The following is a 24,321-nucleotide window of genomic DNA, read 5'->3' on the forward strand; positions in this document are numbered from 1 at the left end:
GCATTTATTCTGATGCCATGGTCGATTAATACGGGCGGAGAGTGACCATCGGCTGTTATGGCGGCCCACTCCATCACCATGGCTGTCGCTTAAGTTCTCGTGGCCAACCGAAGGTGCACATTTTCAGCTGACCTCTTTAGCAAGTAAACACGATCATTTTGTTTGTTTACAAACTGCTAGACAACGAATGTTTTTTCATCGGAGAAAACCAAATTCGGCAGTTCACCACTTTCGGCCAAGCTCGTTTGAGTCTAGTTTCTTTCTGTTGCGGTGTGTTCTTGCACTTTTTGGAATTTCAATGGCTCCACCCCGAGCTCATTTTTCAATATTTGCCGAATGGAATATTACGATATATTCAGCTCATGAGCCATTTTTTGCCACTGCGACGCGGGTTTTGATCAAGTCGCTTCTTTACTTTTCGAACTATTTCTGCTGATGTTGCTGTTTTTTTCCGTACACTTCCTTGTCGTTGGGCTACACTACCAAGCTACTAGTATCACGGTAACGAGCGATGGTACGAGACTCAAAAGATTTATTCACATTTTAATGCTGGAGTGTTCTAATGATAGCAACTTGTGGTTTTTCAGCTCTATTTGGTTACATTTCGATGTCAATTTTAAAACGCCTAAACACGTGTCTTATTTTGTAGCTCAAAATGTTAAAGCCATGCAAACAATTTTTTCAAAATTATTTGTTCGACAACATCTCATTGTCAAAATAAATACACATTTTGACAATGAAATGTTTTCAATCCATTTGTAAATACACAAATCTGAGAAACAGAAACAGAAAATGCAGAGATGGGTATGCTTGTTTGAAATGACTTTACCTTCTTAATTTTAGACTTTTTCATAAAAATTCCAAGGTTTTCTCTGAATTTTGACCGATATTCGTATAAAATTCCAGTGTTGTTTTTTGGAATTTCCTTTGACAATACTTTCCGATATTAGAGGAGACTGCCATACAGCATTTGTGTCTGTTTTGTATCCAAATCCGATATCTTTGGGAAGATTGTGTAGAGATTATGACTGAATTCGGAAAGATCTGGAAAATGACAGGTTGGCCAAATTGGAAAATCACAACTCAGAAGATATTCAAAATAGCAAATTCCACAAATGTTTATTTAATAATTTTTTGTAATTTTTAATTTAATAGAAAATCGTGGAAAATGAATTAAGGTTCCGGGTTTTTCCTAATATCATGTTTCTAATATCATAAGCATTTAGTTTCATCCGAAAATCCAAAAATTCATTCGCCTTCAAGGTTCTAAATGTGAATTTAAATTACAACATAATTGGAAATTATTGGAAATAATTAAATAAATTATTAATAATTATGGGATGATTTATTTATTCCTTTAATTATTGAGTTTTCTCAGCGCCACAATCTTGCCCAAAAATGCGTACAAAGAATTTGTAAATTACAAAATATTCATAAATTTTGATATTTTTAAAATTGGTAATCCCGTTCTGGCAGACTCGAGTCCCTCATGAGTTAAGGTGTAAGTACATAAGAAGCTTGAAATCATGGCTGGGAATATTTTGTGATATTTCATAAAGGGATTACAGAGCCGCACTAAAATCCTGCCGTCGTTTTCTATTATAATTTGACATTAATATGCCTAGCCATGACTTCAAGCTTTTTATGAACTTGCACCTTTAGACTTTCAATACCTCGAATTAGAAAAAATCGCAATACCGTGTGGAAACGTATGATTGATGATAGAAGTATAACTCATTACATTCATTTACTTTTCAAAATTATGAATTATAATTATAGTCTGAGAGATAAATGTATGACAACAAATATGTTTAAACATACACATATATCATAGATCTCATAGTTTTTTTTTTTAATTTAATAACTATTTAATAATGTTAAGACAGAGATAAAGATAATGTTACAGTTCAACATGGGATTTCCCAATGTTAAGTATGTATGGACTTGAAGTAGAGCAACCAAAATACATAATTGTAATTCCACTTTAGCATTTATTCATTACACTCCAAGATTGTTTTAGATAACTCCTTTCCTATCCCTTCAAACAACCCATGTTGAACTGTAGAATGTAAATTATGGATCCTTTGTGAGCTTTTAGAAAACATGAAATATTTATAGACTTCTATTTATTGTTATTTGTTATAATTATGCTTAAGAGATGATGTCTGCTATTGCAAAACTCCATTAATACAGTTTAATGTCTTTTAAGAAAATGAGATGAATGCAATAAAAAAATCATTGATTTTGCAAAGCAGGAGGAGTTATGCATTAAATTAACCGGATACAAAGTGTCAACGTCCGTATTGTATTAATTTATTTATTATTCATTATTTATGTAAAACATACATACTTTTAAACATTTATGCATAATGCCTTCAGAGAATACTTAAAACTTAAATCGTATTTAATGGTAATAAATGTATTCGCTACAAGTAACAATGTGTTTTAATGATGGCAATTTAAGGTAGGTAATATATTTTTTAAAAATTCTTGGCTAATGTAAAAATTTATCTCAAACAAAAGGAGGAACGAGTAAAACAGCAACTAAGTTCAGCTGGGCCGATCTTTTAATACCCTCCACCATTTGGAAGGAACTTGAAATTTTTCAAAAAAAAAAAAAAAAACAGTAAAGAAAGTCTTAAAGTCGAGCGGGGCCGACTTTATGATACCCTACACCACTTTGCTAATTTAGTAGAGCTGCGCATAACAATTAACAGTTTTTATGGGAGAATTCAATCATACACGCTATGATTATAATTATAATTTAAAGTTCAAAGGACTAAATATGCCGAAGCATTTGTATCTTTTAAATTCGGACTTGTATTGCCCATTTTGTGCACAGTTAATTTGAAATCGGATAAAAATATATATGGGAGCTATATCCAAATCGGAACCGATCTCGATAAAATTTGGCATAGATATTTCTGAGCTGTATTTGATATATTTCCTGAATATCGTTTTACGGAGTGCATATTACGGATGAACAGTATATATGGGAGCTACAGCTATATCTGAACTGATCTTCACCAAATTTGGCATACTAGCTTTTAGACTCAATTCGTTCGTAAGTGGCAAATTTCATCCAATTTTGGCAAATATTAGACGTTTGGTGCACAATCCAAATTAAATCGGACGAAGTTATATATGGGAGCTATATCCAAATCTGAACCGATCTCGATAAAATTTAACAAATATATTTCTGAGCTGTATTTGATATATTTCCCCAAATATTGTTGTTACAGAGTGCATATTACGGCTGCGGAGGACAAAAATAACAAATCGGATGAACAAAATATATATGGGAGCTATAGCTATATCTGAACCGATTTCGATTTCGATTTCAAATTTGGCATACTTATTTTTTGGCCTAATTTGGGTGTATATGCAAAATTCCATACTATTCGGGCTGATATAACACGTTTGGTGCACAATAAAAGGCAAATCGGACGAAGATATGTATGGGAGCTATATCTAAATTTTGACCGATTATCTCCAATTTCAATAGGGTTCGTCCTTGGATCAAACAAATGATTTGTGCAGAGTGCATATTACGGCTGCGGAGGACAAAAATAACAAATCGGATGAACAAAATATATATGGGAGCTATAGCTATATCTGAACCGATTTCGATCAAATTTGGCATACTTATTTTTTGGCCTAATTTGGGTGTATATGCAAAATTCCATACTATTCGGGCTGATATAACACGTTTGGTGCACAATAAAAGGCAAATCGGACGAAGATATGTATGGGAGCTATATCTAAATTTTGACCGATTATCTCCAATTTCAATAGGGTTCGTCCTTGGATCAAACAAATGATTTGTGCAAAATTTCATCTAGATAGGGCAATAAATGCGAACTGTACTTTCTTTACAAAAATACATGGACAGACGGACAGAAGGACGGACGGACATGCATAAATCATCAAAAGGAACTATGAGTCTATCTCGTTTCCTTTTGCCTGTTACAAACAAATGCACAAAGACATAATACCCTGACCACCTTGTGGTGTAGGGTATAAAAACGAAAACTACCACTCAAATGAAAACCGTTGTATGGAAGACGTGGACTTTTTTTTTGTTGTTGTAGGCTGTAGTACCCATTAAGATCTTCCAATACGAAATTTGAAACGATTCCGATGAATTGAATATTGCTGAAATCTTAAAAATACCGTCTATCGGGAGATACCGTTATATGGGGGATATACGAAAACTTAAACCTGCATACGATTTCTATACCCTACAACACTATATGTTGGGGGTATTATAAGTGTGATTGGGCCAAAAATTATGTAACACTTCGAAATATTGTTTTCCCACATAGGAAAGTATCTTCCTATAGCGCCAAGCTGAGTCGATCTAGCTATGTATGTCCGTCTGTCCATGTTAATTTGTAATCACTCCACTGGTCGCAATTATGGCTCGATCTTCACAAAATTTAGAATGGAGGTGAGGCTAGAACCAGAATAGAACACTATTGATTCCTGATCACACAATTGAAGCCAAGAAGAGAGTTAAGGACAGGAAAGAATTGTAGCAATTTGGATGACCACTGGATTATATTTAGCTATAAAATAGACAACAACAACTAACAGCACGACGGAGTGTGTAAATATTGGGCAAATGTCTCTGTTCAATCTGGTCAGTGCTCCGTGACATAAATTCAAAAAAGAAATCTTCCAAAATGGATTTGGACATAAATGGACTTCTAACATATTGTAGTGTTGTAGGATATCACATGGTTGCCCCCGTACGACTGCTTACTTGTTTTGTAATAGGCTGTGGTACCCATTACGAAGTTTAAATACGAAATTTGAAATAATTCCGGTAAATAATGTCACTAAAATCTTGAAAAGACCGAATATCGGGAGGAACCGTTATATGGGGGCTATAGGAAGACGTGACCTGCTTACGAAATTTTTTGTCATAGGCTGTAATAACCATTAAGATCATCCAATATGAAATTTGAAACGATTCCGGTGAATAATATTGCTGAAATCATCAAAATATCGAATATCGGGGTGTACCTTTATATGGGGGCTATACGATATCGTGGACCTATATAGACAATTCTCTTCTAGGGGATAAAATACATACAAGGAACTTCTTGTGTGAATTTTCAGATAATTCCACTAAAAAAATTGTCTGTAATCATCAAAATACCGAATATCGGGGGTGACGTTGTATGGGGAATATTCTATATCGTGGACCTATATAGACAATTATCTTTCAGGAGGTAAAGTACTCTTAAAGAACTCCTTGTGTAGAATTTCAGACAATTCCATTGAAAATGTGGCTAAAATCATCAAAATACCGAATATCAGGGTGTACCGTTATATATCGTGGACCTATATGGACAATTCTCTTTCAGGGGGTAAAGTACTCATAAATAACTCCTTGTGTAGAATTTCAAACAATTCCATTGAAAAATGTGGCTAAGATCATCAAAATACCGAATATCGGGAGGAACCGTTATAAGGGGGCTATACGATATCGTGGACCGATATTGCTCATCTTCGAACTTGATCTGCCTGCAAACAAAAACAGATCTTATCTCAATTCGTTTTGATTGTAGCGTGATTACAACAGACGGATCGACGGACAGGGCTAAATCGTCTTAGAATTTTACGCTGATCAAGAATATACATTGTTGGGTTTAAAATTATTATTACGTTGAGTTACAAACGGAATGACGAACTTAATATACCCTCCATACTATGTATGTGTTTTGCCACATTTTTTTCACGGATTCGTCTAAAAATTAGAATTTTTTGGCCATGATGTGTTCTAGCTCCGGTGGCGTAACATTGTATGTATAGGCCCACGTTTTGGTATATAACTGTACCTCCCAATATTTAGTATTTTGATGACTTTTGCCGCATTTTTTCACGGATGTGAGGTTTTATTTTAGAGGTATTTTTCTACGAATTTATTTTATTTTTTTGAATTTTTTCAAATTCCGAACTTAGCTGTTTTTTACTTGTGTTTTTCTTTTTGTATTGCAATAAAAATTTTGATAAATACATTTTGGAATTGTGTTGTTCGTTAGCATTCGTGATACAAACTGACACGCTTGAGGGTTGAATAATTTCGCTATATATCCGATTTGTTGGATGTTAACATCAATGTAAAGGTCAGAAGTAACCTTGTCATGGCTTTGTGATTTCGCCGGTATTTAAAAAATTCGCGGTTTAATGAAAAATTTTGAATTTTGTTAACACAAAAGATATGGTATATTTTACCCGCTAAATATTATCCGATGACCACCCAAATTGGTAGGCTTCTTCCCCGCCCTAAACTCTAGCTACATGCGAAATACCTATAATTGCGACCTGTATAGCTACTGCAAAATCCGACATTTTTTCAGTATTTGGTCCATTTCAACCCCTAAATATTATGCGATCATCTCCAAAAGAAATAGGGTTCTATTCTGACCTAAGCCCCACCTCCATTCTTAATTTCGTGAAGATCGGGCCATAATTGCGACCTGTAGAGTGATTACAAATTAACATGGACAGACGGACAGACGGACGGACGAACATACATAGCTAGATCGACTCAGCTCGGCGAGCTAGGAAGATCCATATATACTTTTCTTATATGGGAAACCAATATTTCGAGGTGTTACATAAATTCTGGCCCAATCAAACTTATAATGCCCCCAACACATAGTGTTGTAGGGTATAATTAGATTTTAAAATTTACAATGTCCAACATAAAAAAGTAACAGCTAAAACCCAGCATAATATTAAATTAGAGTTTAATAAAGAAGACACGTGTGTCGGGGCTTTGAAATTGTAGATCGAAAAGTAACCAAAATAGAGGGGAAAAGGTCCCTGCTCTTCAACACTTTCAAAAGTTTGGGATTAAGATTCGGCGAAATCCGTGTATTTTAGATATATACAGGGATGCCCATATTCGACGGGCCCATGTTTTTTTGGACCCATTCCAATCGACGAGGCTTGTCCGCAGGCAACATTCTTTGCGTCAAGTGAATTTTGTACGGGAACAAATGCAAATCAATGCGAATAATCCGTTGTAAAGTGGACCGAGCCATGCCCAACTGCTGAGAACGGTGTTTTTGGGATGTTCTTGTGGACATCTCAACACTGGCTCGTACGGCAGCGATATTCTCGGCCGATCGCCTTGGTCGACTTTTTTATGGCCTCTTCGGATTAGAAAGAGCCTTACCAGTCGAAAATTTTTCGTATAAACGCTTAATGGTGTTCTTAGAAGGCGCACATCTCACATTTTTTAATGTTTTAAAAGCACGTTGAATTTTCACAATTAACTTCTTCTGTTGAATGTAAATTTCAACTATTTCAGAGCGCGTGTATTGGTTCATGGTAAAAATCTGCTTGGACTGACGCTTCAAACGCGGTATGTCGTTAAGCGATGTGACATCTCTGTCAAAAGTTATGGCGTTGCCAGTTGGGTCCGTCGAATATGGGCAAATATGGTAGTGTCTTAGGCAATATTACACATTTTAATCCTCGAACAAGTCAAGAAGCGGTCCATTTGGTTCGTTTATTTAAATTATGGTGGTTAAATGGGATCGTAACCAGTAAATATATTCTACAAAATTATTTGTCTTAAAATTTTACTATAGGTCCTAGAAGACGTCAAGAGTCTAAATCTTACCTAAACGCCAGGAATGTATATGCATATATTAAAAACATATTTGAGTGAGGTTTTTTTTGCCAAAAATCTCCATCAGAGACGAAATGATTCCCCATCAAATTTTACCATAAGCCACCAAAGAAAATAAATCTCTATTTCCACTGGATATCAAAAAACTTTTAACATCAACGTTGCCAAAAAAAATACAAAAACATTTTCTACTTCTTTATCAATTCGGGCTTTTTTCGAGTCGACGTCTGAAAGTAACATTAAGTTTCGTTTTAGACGCAAGCTATCAAATGAAGAAATAATCTACACAAACTTTCACTATAAATCTCGGAATAAATCATATATCTAATTACAATAGTTTTTATGAGAATTACATTCAAAATATTTTTATTAAAAGTAACAAATAAGGTCATTGCTTCTTTACTGTTAATTTTACGCGTATCCCATTTGATTCCCCTCCCTTTATACTTCATTTTTTGAGGAAATTGTCAATGTAAAAATTATTCTAAATCAATTTTCATTGTGAGTCTCTGAAGAAAAGAAATTTACGTACTTAATAGGGTAAGTGTGCCTAAGTTCGGCATGTCCCAGTAGTCGGCCCATTTTTAATTTTTAAGCCCAAATAAATGAAACTTTTATAACTAAATGTATTTTGTTTACTTCAAATATATTTTCAGCTATCTTTATGTACAATTTCGCTAAGAAAAAAAGATTTATTCTAATAAAAATTAAATTTTTGTCTGTGAAGGTCCTCAACAATCCATATACTTAAGAAGAAAAGTACAATAAAGACGTCGAACCAGTTTAACTAAACAAAAATGTTATATTTTAATGAATTAATATATTTTTATTATTACAAAAAAAATTGGTATGCCGACTGTTGGAACATGCCATACCGACAATTAGCAAGTGGTGTAGACTACTGGCAAAAAAGCATTGTTTTAATAAAACTACAAATTTATGAAATTTAATAAAAAGTTATTAAAACTTTATTTATTATTGCAAAAACTATACAAAATTTCGAATCTGAATAAATTAACTTTGTAATAATTGAAAAGTTCCACTCAGAATGGTGAGCGATTAAAAACGCGAGAATCCTAAAAGTGCCGACTACTGGTACACATACCCTATTTACCGTTAAAAATACCTTTAACTTGGATTCTTGGGAGTAGAACACTTTTTCGCAATAAATTTCAATGCACTATTATTTATATTAAACATCTTTTGTCGGAAAGTTTTTATTCACAAGCAAACCAAAGTACGATTTGTTAGTCAAATCGATTGAAAATATGGCCAAAACCCTTGCACAGTGCATCTGTCCCAAAAATATTAGCGGCAAAAACCTCAACTTTGACTTTATCAAAATTACTTGACTCCAATACCGCAATCCTAATGCATATAAATAAATTAGGACGAGATCCATTGTTGGTACCTTTTCAGTTGATATAACCGTTGCTTATGCGCAGCCTCTTACCTTTTTTGTTCCTCCTGAGTTGAAAAAAACACCAACAACAACAATATTAAATATTTGCATAAATATACATACATACATGTTGAATTTATTTTATTTATAGAATTAACGTGTTTTAGGTTTTTCCTGCGTTTTTTGTTTGCTTTTTACATAGATTTTTTTACATTACATAAATATTGTTTCTTAATTTTAATGCGTTTAGAACTGGATATATCCCATCGTATACCGATAGAAGAAGAAGAAGACTGCTATCGTTTATTGGCTGTTGGACATTATTGTAATCGGTGTGCTGTTGTTATTGGACTTGTTGTGCGCTGTCGGGATTGGCATTGTCGCCCTTTTGAAGTGCGACAACATCGGTTGGCATCATTTCAGTCTGTTTGAGAGGTGTAGCTGCTGCTATGGCTGCCGTAGGAAGTTGAACCAGAGCAGCTGCAGGTGGGGCAACATTGGGTTGTATCGCCTGCATGGCTTGAAGATGATTGAGCTGTTGCTGTTGTTGCAGCAGCAATTGTTGTTGTTGGTGCAGTTGTTGTTGCTGATGTTGATGCTGCTGCTGTTGCAATTGTTGTTGGTGATGTAACTGTTGCTGTTGTTGTTGATGTATGTGTTGCTGTTGTTGCTGATGTTGTTGCAACTGTTGATGGAATTGTTGCTGCTGTTGAATTGGTTGGTGTTGGGGTTGTGGCTGCAACTGCGGCAATTGTTGCATAGGTTGATTGATTAGCGTTAAATCGGTGTTGGTGGTGGTCTGTTGTGGCACAAATTGTTGTTGGTGGTGTATTTGTTGCATTTTTGTTGTTTGCATTTGAATAGCAGTTGCTGTCGCTTGCTGCTGCTGTTGTTGTTGTTGTGATGGTTGCATATTTATTTGTGGATTCAACATTACAGCATATCCCTGCACAGAAGCCGAAACGGCCGTGGTCTGGGTATTGGCACTTATGATTTGTTGTTGCTGGGGTACCGCTTGTACCCCAGGAGCAGCATTGGGAGTATGATTCAAAGATGGAACGAGACCATTACCAAAATTTAAATAACCCTGCTGGTTAATTGTGGTGGGTTGTATGTAAAGATACTGTTGTTGAGCTGTATGTACATCATTGGCCTGCCTTAAAGCCTTTTGGAACTTTTCATACTCCACATAGTGTTTCAAGCGCAGCTCATCTTCTTCGATGAGTTGACGTTGGCGCAGCAACAGCAAACGTTGATGTTGATTCGTTCCCAAACGTAAGTTGCACAATTGACTTACCAGGGAGTCGAGGTTATGTTTTATATCCGATTGGATAACGGTTGGCAATAGATTGGGATGTGTGGCGGCCAGAGACATTGGTTCTTCTTGTTGGGGTATTGCCGGCAAACGAGCTGCTTGATTGGCCTCCACTAATTCATTGCCCATATGGGGTACAACCGCAGTGGAGGCCATTGGACCATTCGTGTATTGATACGAATGCAAAACATTGTTTTGTGTTTGCTGTGGGGGAAGGGGTGCTGTTAAAAAGGGCATGGTCAGTTGTTGTTGCTGAACGGGTTGATGTTGTTGGGCCTGTATAACTTGATTATTAAGGAATTGTTGCTGCTGATGTTGTTGGATTTGCTGTTGTTGTTGCTGCTGCTGTTGCAGTTGTTTATCGACTTGCATATTTTGTACCATCAGCTGCTGTAAAGCAACCTGCTGTTGTTGTTGTGGCGGCTGCTGCTGTGGCTGTTGTTGTGGAACAGTTTGCAAAATTGCTGGTTTTGCTGCTGCAGCCAACATAGGCTGCTGAATTGTGGCCAATGGCAAATTTGTTGGCATCAACATTTGTCCCGTGGCGGCAGCAGCCACGGCTGCCGCATTTTGTATCTGTTGTATGGCTGCGTTCCTTTGGATTTGTTGTTGTATGTGTTGCTGCAATTGTACAGTAACATGGTTGGGTGGTTGGTTGTAGACCACTTGTGCTGGTGCCGGCACCGTCGCCTCTTGCAATGGTAAAACGACCGCTGCCGCAGTTGGTGGTTTTGCCGCAGCAGCCAAAGCCATTTGATGTTGGTAATTCATGGCGGGCAATAAATGTTCAATGGACGCATCATTGGATTTTCGTTTTGGTTTAGGATTTTCAGGGGGCTTTGTTTGTGGTGGTTGTTGTTGTTGTAAAACTGGAGGTGCATCCTGTCGAGGCTGGGTAACTTCTGTTGCTGGGGCGTTTGCTACCTTATTGATGTCTTTATTTTGTTGCTGTTCAATGGATTTCTGTTCCTGGACACGACTAACACAGAACCGTGATACCTTCCGTGAGCCGGGGTCTTTTTCCATGGCCTTCTGAGCAACTGTTGTTACAGGTTCCGTTACGGCTGCCGTGGTAGTTGACGCTGTCGAGGATTGTGTTTGCTGCTGGGCTTCCTCACCAGTTTCAGTATTTCTCAAAGCCGCCAATTTCTTTTCCAAATCGGCAATTGAATTTGGTGTAAGGCCACCAGTTTTTGCATGCGTTGTATTTGAGGTAATAGTTGAATCAACACTACCACAAGCTGGCAATTGTTGCAAAACATTTGTTACACCATTGATATTTGAATTCTTCTGGACAGATGGCTCAGCTGTATTCGGTATTTGTTGAGTCTGTTGGCTTTCCTGTTGTGGCGTTCCATTATCACTATCAGCTTCTATGATATTTGTCAAAACATTCTGCAATTCATTACAGCCACTATTGTCCAGAGATGTACGTCTTGAATTGTAGGTGGAAGAGGTACGTGTTGAGCTTAGCGGAGCCGTTGAGCTATCCTCCTCAGTTTGACTCAGACAAGAGTTTGACTGTTGCTGTTGTTGTATATTCTCATTATTAATGGACGCCACAATGGCCGAGGCAAAAGCTTGGGCATGGGTAATATTTTCCAGTTCAATTTTTAATTGTTCCAACGAGTTGTTGGTATTACCATTTGTTGTTGTCGATGATGTCGTGTTGTTGTTAGACGTTTCTGGGCCATTTTCAGCACCTGCTGTCGTCGTAGCCTGATTATTTGAATTTTCATTATCATTTTGTTCTGGTATTGGTTCTATGTTGTTGGCTGTTGTTGTGCCAGCAGCCACTGTCGGCGGCGGTGTAGCCACCACAGCCACGCTATTATTTGGTAATATCACAGGATTTACATAAAATCTTGATATTTTTCTTACCATTGGTGCGGGATTATTCGAATTTGCGTTGTTGTTGCTGTTATTATTAACACTGTTATTGTTGTTGTTTTCATTTTGGTTACCACCATTATTCGGCTGTTCTCGTGGCGGTGATACCTTTTCCGTAATAATACCATTTTTTATACTTCCTATGCCACTATCATCCTTTCTTCTTTCATGTATATTTTCCACAGTCGTTGTTGGACCATTCTCATTCATATCAAAATATTGACTTGAATTCCTACCCGAGGGATATCCAGCGGAATTCATGGTTATTGTACTATCGGGTGAATAATCCGAAAGTGATGTATATTCTGAGGCTGTACTTGTCTTGCGCGATGAATCCGGGTGATTGTGTTGTGATCGTTTGTGATCATCACACGAGGAGCTTGTTGTGGGTGTCGATGATGTTACTGGTGTAGACGATACATTACTGTGGCCGCTGGTATCGTGACCCTGTTGCATATAGCCGGCATCCATCAAACCATCATCGGATGGAGCTGTGGGATTTGTCATGAGATAATCATGGGAATTGGATTCCATATGATTTGTGATGTATTGTTGTTCCATTTGACCACCGTTGTTGTTGTTACTGTTATTGTTGTTCTCCACACCTGTTATATTTACTTGGGGTATTTGCTGCTGCTGCTGTTGTTGTTGAACATCATTGTTAAGGGAATGACCATTTAAAAGGAATTGATGTTGCTGGTGTTCGCCATGCATCTGCTGTTGGTGTAGTTGTTGTTGTTGTTGCTGCTGTGGTTGTTGGCAAGAATTGGTACCATTTTCATATATGGTTTGGGTAGCATTCATATTGTGTTGTTGCTGCTGTTGGTTGACGTCGTAAGCGTTTTGAATCTGTTGTTGCTGTTGTTGAACATAGTCTTGTATTTGTGTTGGCTGCGGCTGTTGTTCATAAATGATATTTGTTGAGGAACTTTGACCTGGAATCTGTTGCGTTGTTTGCTCCTGCTGAGGCATGTTGTGTTGGTACTCTTGCATTTGCATGGACTGCTGTTGTTGTTGTTGGTCATATGTGGCCATATTTGTTGTAGAATTTGTCGTAGGTGCTGCTTGACAATTGAGGTCCTGGTGTGAATAGGTTTGTTGTTGCTGTGGTTGCATTATTTGTTGGTTTTGCATTGTGTACTGCTGTTGTTGTGTTGGCATAGTATATTGCATAGGATATTGTTGTTGTTGCTGCTGCTGCTGCTGTTGCATTTGGGCATTTTGAGGCTGCACTTGCATCTGATGCTGTTGTTGCTGCTGTTGTACTAAATAATCCTGTTGCGTCGCCTGCTGTTGATTTGATGTCTGACTGTAATGCTGATTGGATGGCTGCTGCAATATGGCATTTAGCGATGAGGCCAATGACATTTGGGCTGGATTTTGTGGCGTATAAAATTGTGGTGGTTGGGATACCAATGTTGTTGGGGACATACCTTGCTGCTGCTGCTGATGTTGCATCTGATCTTCATATTGTACATAGTTTTGTTGTTGATGCTGTCCCTGCTGCTGATTGGTGTCATCCATTTGTAGTTGCATTGTGGGCACGATTAGCTGAAGCGGTTGCTGCTGCTGGTGCTGATGATGATGTCTTCCTGATTTGGTACCATCTTCATCTTCTTCCGACTCGACTTCATCTTCCTCCTCCTCTTCCTCCACATTAGCTGGTAGCATTTCCCGTTGTTTTTGCAAAGCAATCTTTTCCAAACGCGATTTTTCATTCTGCAGTTGAAATTGTGTCTGACGTTGGGCACGTTCCTTAATCAGTGAAAACACTTGAACCTTTAGCAAACGGACAATGGCTCGAGCATCTTCCTCGGTAATGATATTTTCCTGCATCATATCATTGCAGACTTTTTCACAGTCATCGTTTTTAATGTCAAATTCGAATTGTATGGCTTCGTTTTCTTTGTGTTTGGAGGATCGTTTTTTCGGATCCAAAAAACGCAAACGGAACTCAACAACATTGTTGTCGGGATTATTGAGAAAGGCCTCGGTGGATGTGGGTTCAACACGTATCCCAATGTCTTCTTCAAAGAATTCGGAGTTCAACAAATCTTTGCATTTCGGTCGATCCTCTTTTCTCAGTTCTATGCATTTTTCGATAATCTCCCTTACCTTGGGATCTTCCACTTTACTCAAGGCCGCAGGCTTAATGCCGGATATTACTTTCTTATAGATCTGGGCTGGGCCCTTACATTCACTATAAGGATACTCGGATACAGCCATCTCCAACATGCACATGCCAAAGGCATACACATCAACCGATTCATCATAGTGTTCCTCGTACATTTCAGGGGCCATAAATTCAGGTGTGCCTATGACAGATCGGGCATGTGAACGATTTTTCAAAGTGGCCAATCCCAAATCGCCAATTTTTACACTGCCCGTGGTGCCGGTTATGAAAATGTTATCACACTTCAAGTCACGATGTATGATGGGCAGGGGGCGGGTGTGCAGGAAGTGTAAACCCTTAAGAATTTGACGACACCACGATTTCAATACTTTAGGATTTATTTTCTTGAAACGTTTCAAATAGGACTTCAGTGTTCCGGATAACATTAGTTCTGTGACCAATACAATGTTCTTTTTACGCGCCACACCAAATTCCCAATAGGTGTAGAAACGTACAATGTTTGGATGTTGAAGCTTTTTCAACATATCTGCCTCCTCCCGGAAACGTTTCCTCTCACTTTTCTTTACTTGTTTGTCCAACAATTCACACCAGGCCACAGCCACTCCAGTTTCGGTGTCTAAACCTCGATATACTGTCTTGAAACTACCACGTCCAACTTCTTTGTCGTATTTAAAGAAACGACCACATGGCGATACGCCCACAGGCTCGTCATCATCGTCTTGTATAGCTGAAGAAGAGGTGGGCGCAAGGGCGGCCACAACTGGCGCCAAGGATGTGGATATTTTAGGAACTTCAGTGCTAGGTTTTTGTTCATCATTTTGCGATTGCGATTCTGTTGTCAATAAGGCCTGTTCCTCTGCCACAACTGCCGTTTCAACCACATCACTAGGCGTAATAACATCAGATTTTGGCGTTTTACTTTGACCACCTTCAATACTTGTCAATTCAGATGTGCCTTTTGGAACAACGCTGCACTCGGCAACTTGTTTCTCGATTTTTTCCTCTACCTTAAAGCCAACCCGTTTTGCACTTTTATTGCCACCCAATCCCGGAGTTTTTACCTCCTGCTTTTCGCTCGTAAACGATACGTTCGAATGATCGGTTTCGGTGAGCGAAGTTACCTTATGATTTGTTTTGGCAATTGGAGCAGTCTTACTGTTTGTGGGTCGTGCGCAAGTTGTACTTGCCGATAATTGTGTGCTACTTAGATCTGTACCACTTGTGCGTGTCGGTGTGCGAAATTGTTCTTCCAAATGTTCCGTTTCGCGGGATAACATTTCGATATTGTCATCATAGTCACGTGGGAATTCGGTTTCCACTTCCAAATAATTAGTGGGCATATTACGAGCCGGTGTCTCAACTTGTTGCAGTATGAAACGCATATTTGGATTGTATTTCTGCATGGCCATAGAGGTGGAGGACTTTCCCGGTCCTCCTCCTCCCCCCTTTGAGGTCGAGTTGCGCTCATTTGGTTTATTTGGTGTTGAATATGAGCTTGGCGATACAGTGCTACTGTTTTCTGTTGCCGTTGTTGATTTCATTGGTGAAATGTCTTTTGTATCGGGATTGTTTTTATCCGTATTCTGTTGCTTTTGTTGTTTTTGACTACCTTCTGCGTTACCCAGTTTGGCTGCTGTTGTAGAACTAGTGTCCATTCTAATAATTTAAGTTTTAAAATGTTAATAATTTGCTATTAACAATCATATAGTTTTTATGATGCAGAGAAGAAGGGAGGAGAAGGTGGTATGTATGTATGCAATATAAAGTCTAAATATATAGTATATAATATAGATATAGGTGCGCAACGACAAGAAGAGGGGGGAAGATCCAGTACCTTTTCTATGATGCAACTAAATGAGAAGGAGATAGTAAAATAAAAATATATTATTAATCGATTATTGATTGCTGTACAAAATTAGTAAAAATAATAAATAATTGTGCATGGAATTGGTTAGTAGTATAGTTACAAAATGTAATAGCCTCCCAATTGGTTTATTTAGCGATTGCTATGTTTGTTTCTCGCCCTCTTTGGAGGATTCTAGAGTATTTTTATAATCGAAAATAATTGAATTTCTTCCCAGACCGTTCACACGAAGTTCTCTCCAAATGGTTCATGAAATTTGTATTCCATAAAATACATTCTTATACAGGGTGAGATAAAAAACTGCAACAAAGTCAAACGCCATAATTTTTACATTTTCTTTTTTTAATTTTGTTGAATGAATAAGTTTAGATTTGTTCGAATTGGTCACCTTTGCCACGAATTATAGCCTTTAAACGGCCAATGAAACCGTCACGCGCTGTCCCAATGTTGCTCTGCGGTGCAACATTCCCTTCCCGGCGAAGCGCTTGCTTGAGGTGATCGACACTTTGATATTTTTTAGTGCCAACCTTGCTTTCCAAAATACTTCGGACACAATAGTCCAACGGATTGGTATCCGAAGATTTTGGTGGCCATTGTGTGCTGAAAATGAAGCGGGGAACCTCATTTTGTAACCATTCTTGGGTGGCGCGTGCTGAGTGCGATGGTGCTGAGTTCTGTTGGAATGTCCAAGTTCTGAGGCCAAGATGTTTGCGTGCCCAAGGCTGTAATACACCCTACAGAATATTTTCGCGATAACATTGGGTATTTATTCTGATGCCACGGAGAGCTGTTATGGCGGCCCACACCATAATGCTGGACAACGAATGTTTTCTCATCGGAGAAAACCAAATTCCGCAGTTCACCACTTTCGGCCAAGCGAAGCAACTCTTTAGCTCTTTTGAGTCTATTTTGTTTCTGTTGCGGTGTATGTTCTTGCACTTTTTGGAATTTCAATGGCTTTACCTTGAGCTCATTTTTAAATATTTGTCGAATGGAATATTGCGATATGTTCAGCTCACGAGTCATTTTTCGGCCACTGCGACGAGGGTTTTGGTCAAGTCGCTTCTTTACTTTTCGAACCATTTCTGCTGATGTTACTGTTGTCTTCCGCCCACTTCCTTGACTACCAGTATCACGGAACCGAGCGATGGTACGAGACACAAAAGATTTATTCACATTTACATACTAACGATAGCCACTTGTGGTTTTCCAGCCAAATATAAAGAAATCACATTATCACTCTTGAATTCCATCACGAATAACTTTTTTCTGGAAAATTCTCACCAAAATGCTTTTGTACGCTTGTAAACAATATAATCAGCAATACTGGAATAATTTTAACAGCTATCGGACGAGTGGCTTGGAAATGACAGCGATCTAAAGTTGGTTGCAGTTTTTTCATCTCACTCTGTATTTTAAGAGTATTAATTACCATATTAAATTTAACATATTTTCCATTTATTTAATTCTTTCGATACTCTTTAGTTATCACCGACAAGACTCTAATACAACACAACCAATGAAGCAAAACTTTTTCAAACTTGCACTTCAAAGACACCCATAAGTTATTTACTTTTAATTTAATTGCCTTGTACAGAAAAAGTATCTTTGCATATTTTTTTCTTGAGATTACTTTGTACTTAAGATGGAGTTTGTATTTACTTAGACGTATAGATGTGTGTATGCATAACACTAAGCGTATTATTTAATAATTTTTCAAGTTAGAAATACACACTGTCCACTTTTGACAATATAAATTGTTTACAAATACTCTCTTTTATTCTATTATTTTTTTATTAAAATCAACAACCATAATTAAACAAATCTAAAGTGGTTTAATAATGATCCAAAATATCCACATATATAACTCACGCTATGAAAACAGTAGTCCTACTACAACAACAATATTTGAAAACATCAACAAAAGAGATTTTATAATGGACAAAGACAGCTGTTTAGATTTCTTTTACTGATAGCGAGGCTATGTAACGAGAAAAAAAAAATAAAATAAATAAATATAAACATGGAGCCAAATAGTTCTTTTTCTCTCCTATACGACAATATTTGCATTAATTATAGTTATAAATTTGAACGGCATGGGGGAGGGGAGGTTTACAATTTCTCTGCCAGATAAGAAAATTGTCTTCTTTCATAAAATGTAAACAATTTACAAATATGTTTAAATATGTGTACATACATTCACAAATACATACGTAAAAACGAGGATTATTCAATAATTCCTAGCAAGCATACAGTTGAAATAAGAAAAATGCTCGCCAAAATTAAGTTAAGATGGAAATATAAGTGCATATATAACTAGAAGATATTCAGATTCGAATTGAAAGCTGTTAATTTTTTAAGAAAAAGGGCACCAACACTGAACCCTGAAATGGAAATCAAATTGAAACATAGGAACTTTAAACGCTCAGCAGCAATGGGTAGCACATTCCCTTATTTAAGTGTTTGTTAATAAACTTATCATATCGAAATATCTAAATTACAGCTGTTTTGTTTGGTAAATGAGGACCGAATCTTTCAAATACCGATAATCAATAGGCACTGTTATATGGAAACTACACCAATAAGTGGACCTACATTCAATATTTTTGCAAAAAATTAAAACACTCACTGAAAACACCCACCTGAAATGCCATATTAAAGTTGATTAGTTTGGAAAATTAGTCCGAAACCTTCAAAATGCCGAAATTCAGATGGGGTGTATAACACCCCATATGGAAGATCATATTTTTTAATAGAAGTGTTCCTGACTCAATATAAACTATTATAAGAAATTTAAATGATCTACGTCACCCGTCATGAACACAATCGTCGCGGAAATATTTGTTTACGATTTTTTTTGTTAAACTTTACACGTCCACCAATTTGGACCTTTTGATGCTAATCACGTATATACTTATTTGGATGATATGAACATTTATGCTGGAGGATATAATAATTATGTTGAGAAAAAAATAGTTTTGCGCACATTTGGCCTTTTGCAACAACTGTTCTAGATTAGGAATCCTACATAGCAATTTCACCTAAATAAGAAAACAATATCCGTCAACCAGTGAGGAAAGCTCAAAAGTCGGGCGGGGCCGACTATATGATAACCTACACCACTATGTATATTTAGTAGAGATCTCGTAAAGGAAAAGGTTTATTTTGCAATTTCTGAGCTCTATGAGATATCTGGTACAAAATATCATTTTGGTAGAATGCATATTCCGAAAGTTGGAGATTTAAACACCAAATCGGATAAAACATATATATGGGAGAAAATTTGATATTCTTGCTTTTATGCTAAACTCGGTTGAATTGCGAAAATTCACTCCATTTAAGCTAATATTAGCAATTTAGTGCACAATAAACTTGAAATCGGAGAATGATATATATGGGAGCTATATCCAAATCTGAAATGATCTTTATATAATTGAAAACAGCTATTTCTTGGCTGTATCTGATATCTGGTACCAAATATTATTCTTGTATCGTGAATTTTACGAATTTGAGGGACTAAAACACCAAATCGGATGAAACATATATATGGGAGCTATAGCTATATCTGAACCGATTTTCATCAAGTTTAAAGTACTTATTTCTATAATAAATTCGGTCGGAAGTGCCAAAATTCACACCATTTGAGCTGATATTAGCCATTTGGTGCAAAAGAAACCTAAAATTCGATGAAATATATATGGGAGCTAAAGCAATATCTGAACCGATTTTCACCAAATTTGAAGTACATGCTTGTAGGCTGAATTCGGTAGGAAATGCCAAAATGCAGTCCATTTGGACTGATATTAGCCATTTGGGCCACAATAAACCTGAAATGGGTCGTAGATATATTTGGAGCTATATCTAAATTTGGAGCAATTTTCACCAATTTCAATAGAGTTTGTCCTTGACCCATACAAATGTTAGTTGGAAAATTTCATTTCAATCGAATAAAAATGCGATCTGCATTTTGTTTACAAAAATACATGAACAGACGGACAGACAGATATACGGACGGCGGACATGCATAAATCGACTTAAAATGTGATTCGTTTCCTTCTCCATGTTACAAACAAATACACCACTATGTGGTGTAGGGTATTAAAATGTGGCAAAAACCCCCAGCACGGCTGAGTAAAATTGTATCGAAACTTTCGGAGTAACGAACTGCGGAATGTACTGACAGTTTTTCCCGAGCGGATGGTACATATTAAGAACGTAATACATATATTAACTTCCGTTGAAAATTATGGCTAACATAATTTAAATATCGGGAGGTACCGTTACATGAAGCTATACAAAAACGTGGACCAATATACACAATTTTCCTTCATAGAAGCGAACACCAATCACGAATAAAAACTAGGAGCTACCGTCATATTGCACTATACGAAAACGTGGAGCTATATAGAGAATTTTTTGCCATGGGAACCTATTGCCAAAACCAAACTACAACAATGAGGATAAAATAAAAAAAGGAATAATAGAAGGTATCGTTATTTTAGGGGACTATACGAAAAAATCAACTCAAACAATTTGAATTTATCTAAAACAAATTTATTCATAAGCTACCCCAGACTGTGGCTGTTATTCCCTTGTAACATATAATGGGTGTTATTTCCTTGTAACATATAATACGTAGCGAGATAGACATATATTTCCCTTTGATGATCCTCTTAGAATCTAATTGTGAGTCGAATTGATAACTCATCAAAATTATGTAGAGTTCGGCTAAGAATTGAATATTGCTCCCATATATAGCCTCGTCGGATTTCAAGTTCAATTCAAATTTAGCCTGGATGGAAGTACGTAAATTTTTTTGAAAATCGGTTCAAATATATCTTTATCTCTGATACATAAGTTTCACTCTATTTTATTTCAGGCCTTCTCAAAGTTATGTAGCAATGACAATATAGTTCGCATGCAACATAAAAACATCTGCATCACATTTAGTGGACATCTATTAAGATTGATCTATAGTTTTCATATGTGTTGGTTCCATCCGATACCAAATTTGGAGCTGTAACACTCAATATTTGGTATGATTGCTTTACATAAATCATCAATATAAAGGTTTAATTTCACGCGTAGTAGGATATCATAGAGTCAAGATATTACCATTCGTAACTGCACGGAATGGTTCCTTATATGTTCTTTGTCAGAGAAAAATCGAGATGATTTTGTCATCTTTATTTATTTATAGTAGCGATTTTACCCAACAAAAACTGACATATGGTGCTTTGAATGTGGTATAAAAGTGACTCTTTACACTCTGATGGTATTATGTTAAAGCCTTTATATGACGGTAAATTTTTTTTTATCGAATTTTCAATTCTACGTTCTGAGGTTTTAATAAGTTATTTAAGATCCACGCTTTAGTATATCTCTCATGCAACGATGTTGTCCTATTTATTCACATTTATCTCTGTGTTGGCAGCTACTGTTTAATTGGAACTGTTTGTAATAAGATCTTCCTTTTTGTAAACTTCTAATATTCCTTAAATGTGATTCTCCGCAAACAGAATTTATAGATCTATAATTCATGTTGTCTTCCTCAGAAATACAAAATTTTTCTTTTTTCTTTGTTTGCTCTTACACGACTAGGACCTAATAAACAAGATTGGAAACAAGCTTAAGTGAACATCAATGTAATTTATATGCGTACATATTACTCACAAACAATTTCCATTCATCTATCACATATAATTACTTTATGGGTACTTCCTTTTTATTTCTATATAGTTTTATTTCGAGTCCAATCACCTTTCGATATGATTAATAATAACTTCTATATGTATTCTCCTCGTCACTACACTTTCATTGATATTGAGTGTGGGTATGGTACTATTATTATTTGTCTGTTACAATATCACATTGGCCTGCAGACAAATGCAAAATAGGAATTTGTTATAACACATTCACTAAACGATCTTATATTTTTAAATTTGTCTTCACAGATAAGCACAAATATCCACTGTCAACGAATCTTTTTGATGTTAATTTTTTTTTCCAAACTTTTATAACAACCGTTGCATGTTTATGAAATGAAAACGCTTCTATGGCTAATTTTGGCACATACTCAGCCGGACGGGCGGGCGAACACAGATCTCCTTCACAATTCAGTGGTAAATGCAGAAATGAACATCAATGTTTACATCTTGATCTCGAGATGAGAAGAAATAATCAAAATAAACTATTTATTTACTCATTATACATACCACCACCACTAGCACCACTACCAAGCGATACCGTCACCATCCAAGTAAAATGTGTTGTCCACTTTTATTTGTACGTGCAAACACTAGTTAAACGTCCAACAACTAAATACAAAATGCTTTTTTAAAGACGAAAGACACATCACATAATACATTATTGAATGAATGAACCGAACAACGCCTCAACAATGATGATCAATTGAAGTGTGCGGAGAGTGGGCAAAGAGTTAATATTTTCCCCCTGCGATATGTGCATACATGCAAGCATACATATAAACAATATCTATACACATCGCTAAACGATGTGAACGACGGAGGGGGAATAGTAGTATCTAGCAAATTTGTATATGGAGCTGTGGATGGATGGATGATAATAAAAATCTGCTGCTGCCGCGGTTAGTTGCCTTCGTAATGCCACCAAAAACAACAAATTAATGTAACAGGCACAGTGCAAAGTTCGAACTTTTATTATAAATATAGAAATGCCAATGCATCTACACGAATGATCCTAATAGGTCCTAGAGTTAGTAGTGTAGAAATCGGGCGGCAACAGTTGTGTTATTGTTTTCTTTTTCCACCAGCCATTATTATTACTTGTTACTTGTGCCTCTAGCAATGACGTGACGTACGGTGATTTTGTTTTTGCTTTTTGTTTGCATATTTTGTCTATCCCATCTACCATATATGTATGTGTGCTGTGGTTCTTTTATTATTATTTTCTTTTTTTTTCAATTATTATTGTTTTGTCTATATTAATTCAACAGCGTATGTTACTTTTTATATGGAACTTGTTGGTTCCTGCTTTTGGCGCAGCCCATTATATTCTCGTTTACTGCATAATCACCAACATTCACGATTCCGCACTTGCACGAAAAAATGTCGCCCTCGATGTCGTATACGTTGCTAATATAATAAAATAATTTAACTATGTATTTTTGTCGTTTTATTAATAATATAATCGTAAACTTATTCCTTTATCTTTATTTTCGTGTTGTTCCGGAACGAACTAGTCCAATAGAGTTCATTGGAAGGAATTATGCGAACAAGTTCCGTTGTTGATGTCAGCTGACACATTTTTCAAATAAAATCAGCTGATCACAAAAAAAAACAATCAAATTGATTTCTGTGATTTCTGTACAAAATTACGGTACTGTGAAGTTAGACTTCATAGAACATATTCCACAAAAGTTTTAATTACACATTTATTAAAGCAAATTTAAAATCCATTGAACCCATGGTACAACTATGGTAGAATTAAGAAGGTAAAGTAATGCAATCGTATGTTTACAATTTTTTCAAAATTATTCATTGTCAACAAGTTTATTTATAAATCCATTACATACACAAATCAGAGATGGGAACCTGGTTTCTATGCAGTGATATTTGACAAGGTAAATCACAAAAAATGGAAGGATGGGAATTCTTATTTGAAATGACTTTATTGATATTTGACAAGGTAAATCACAAAAAATGCAAGGATGGGAATTCTTATTTGAAATGACTTTACCTTCTTAATTTTACAACTGGTACAATGATTTTTTGCATTTTTTGTAATTTTCCATGTCAAATTTCAATGCATAGCAGTTCCCATCTCTGATTTTGTGTACATACAATGGAATTATGAATATAGATAATTTTAGATAAATTTTAAAAAAATTGCAAACATATTACTACATTGCTTTACCTCTTTTGTTTTACCACTATTGAACCATTGTTACAATAAAATCATATGATTTTAATTTTTTTTTATTTTCTTGGTTTAATATGCCCACTTTGGTATGTTCCATAATTGCAAAAATGTAAAATTTTTTACACCGATAACCGATTTTCCATTTATGATGTCAAAAAAAAAA

General features: G+C 36.3%; 1 protein-coding gene across 6 annotated transcripts; it reads right to left on the reverse strand.

The window, feature by feature from the left end:
• Positions 1–9,150: 9,150 nt before the first annotated feature.
• On the reverse strand, positions 9,151–23,496 carry LOC131800369 (protein split ends-like). Of its 6 annotated transcripts, none has more exons than XM_059128019.1 (3): positions 23,243–23,496; positions 16,227–16,242; positions 9,151–16,048 (listed from the first exon to the last, which is right to left on the reverse strand). In XM_059128019.1, exon 3 carries the CDS (start codon positions 16,045–16,047, stop codon positions 9,397–9,399), a length of 6,651 nt encoding a protein of 2,216 aa, XP_058984002.1. In that variant the 5' UTR covers position 16,048; positions 16,227–16,242; positions 23,243–23,496; the 3' UTR covers positions 9,151–9,396. The 6 variants fall into 6 exon arrangements, with proteins under 6 accessions (XP_058984002.1, XP_058984000.1, XP_058983998.1 ...); XM_059128017.1 differs by having other exon boundaries at positions 22,472–23,496; XM_059128015.1 differs by lacking the exon at positions 16,227–16,242.
• Positions 23,497–24,321: the final 825 nt, after the last annotated feature.

The sequence above is a fragment of the Musca domestica genome, unplaced genomic scaffold (genome assembly GCF_030504385.1).
Source record: "Musca domestica strain aabys unplaced genomic scaffold, Musca_domestica.polishedcontigs.V.1.1 49, whole genome shotgun sequence".
Classification (NCBI taxonomy): Eukaryota; Metazoa; Arthropoda; class Insecta; order Diptera; family Muscidae; genus Musca; species Musca domestica.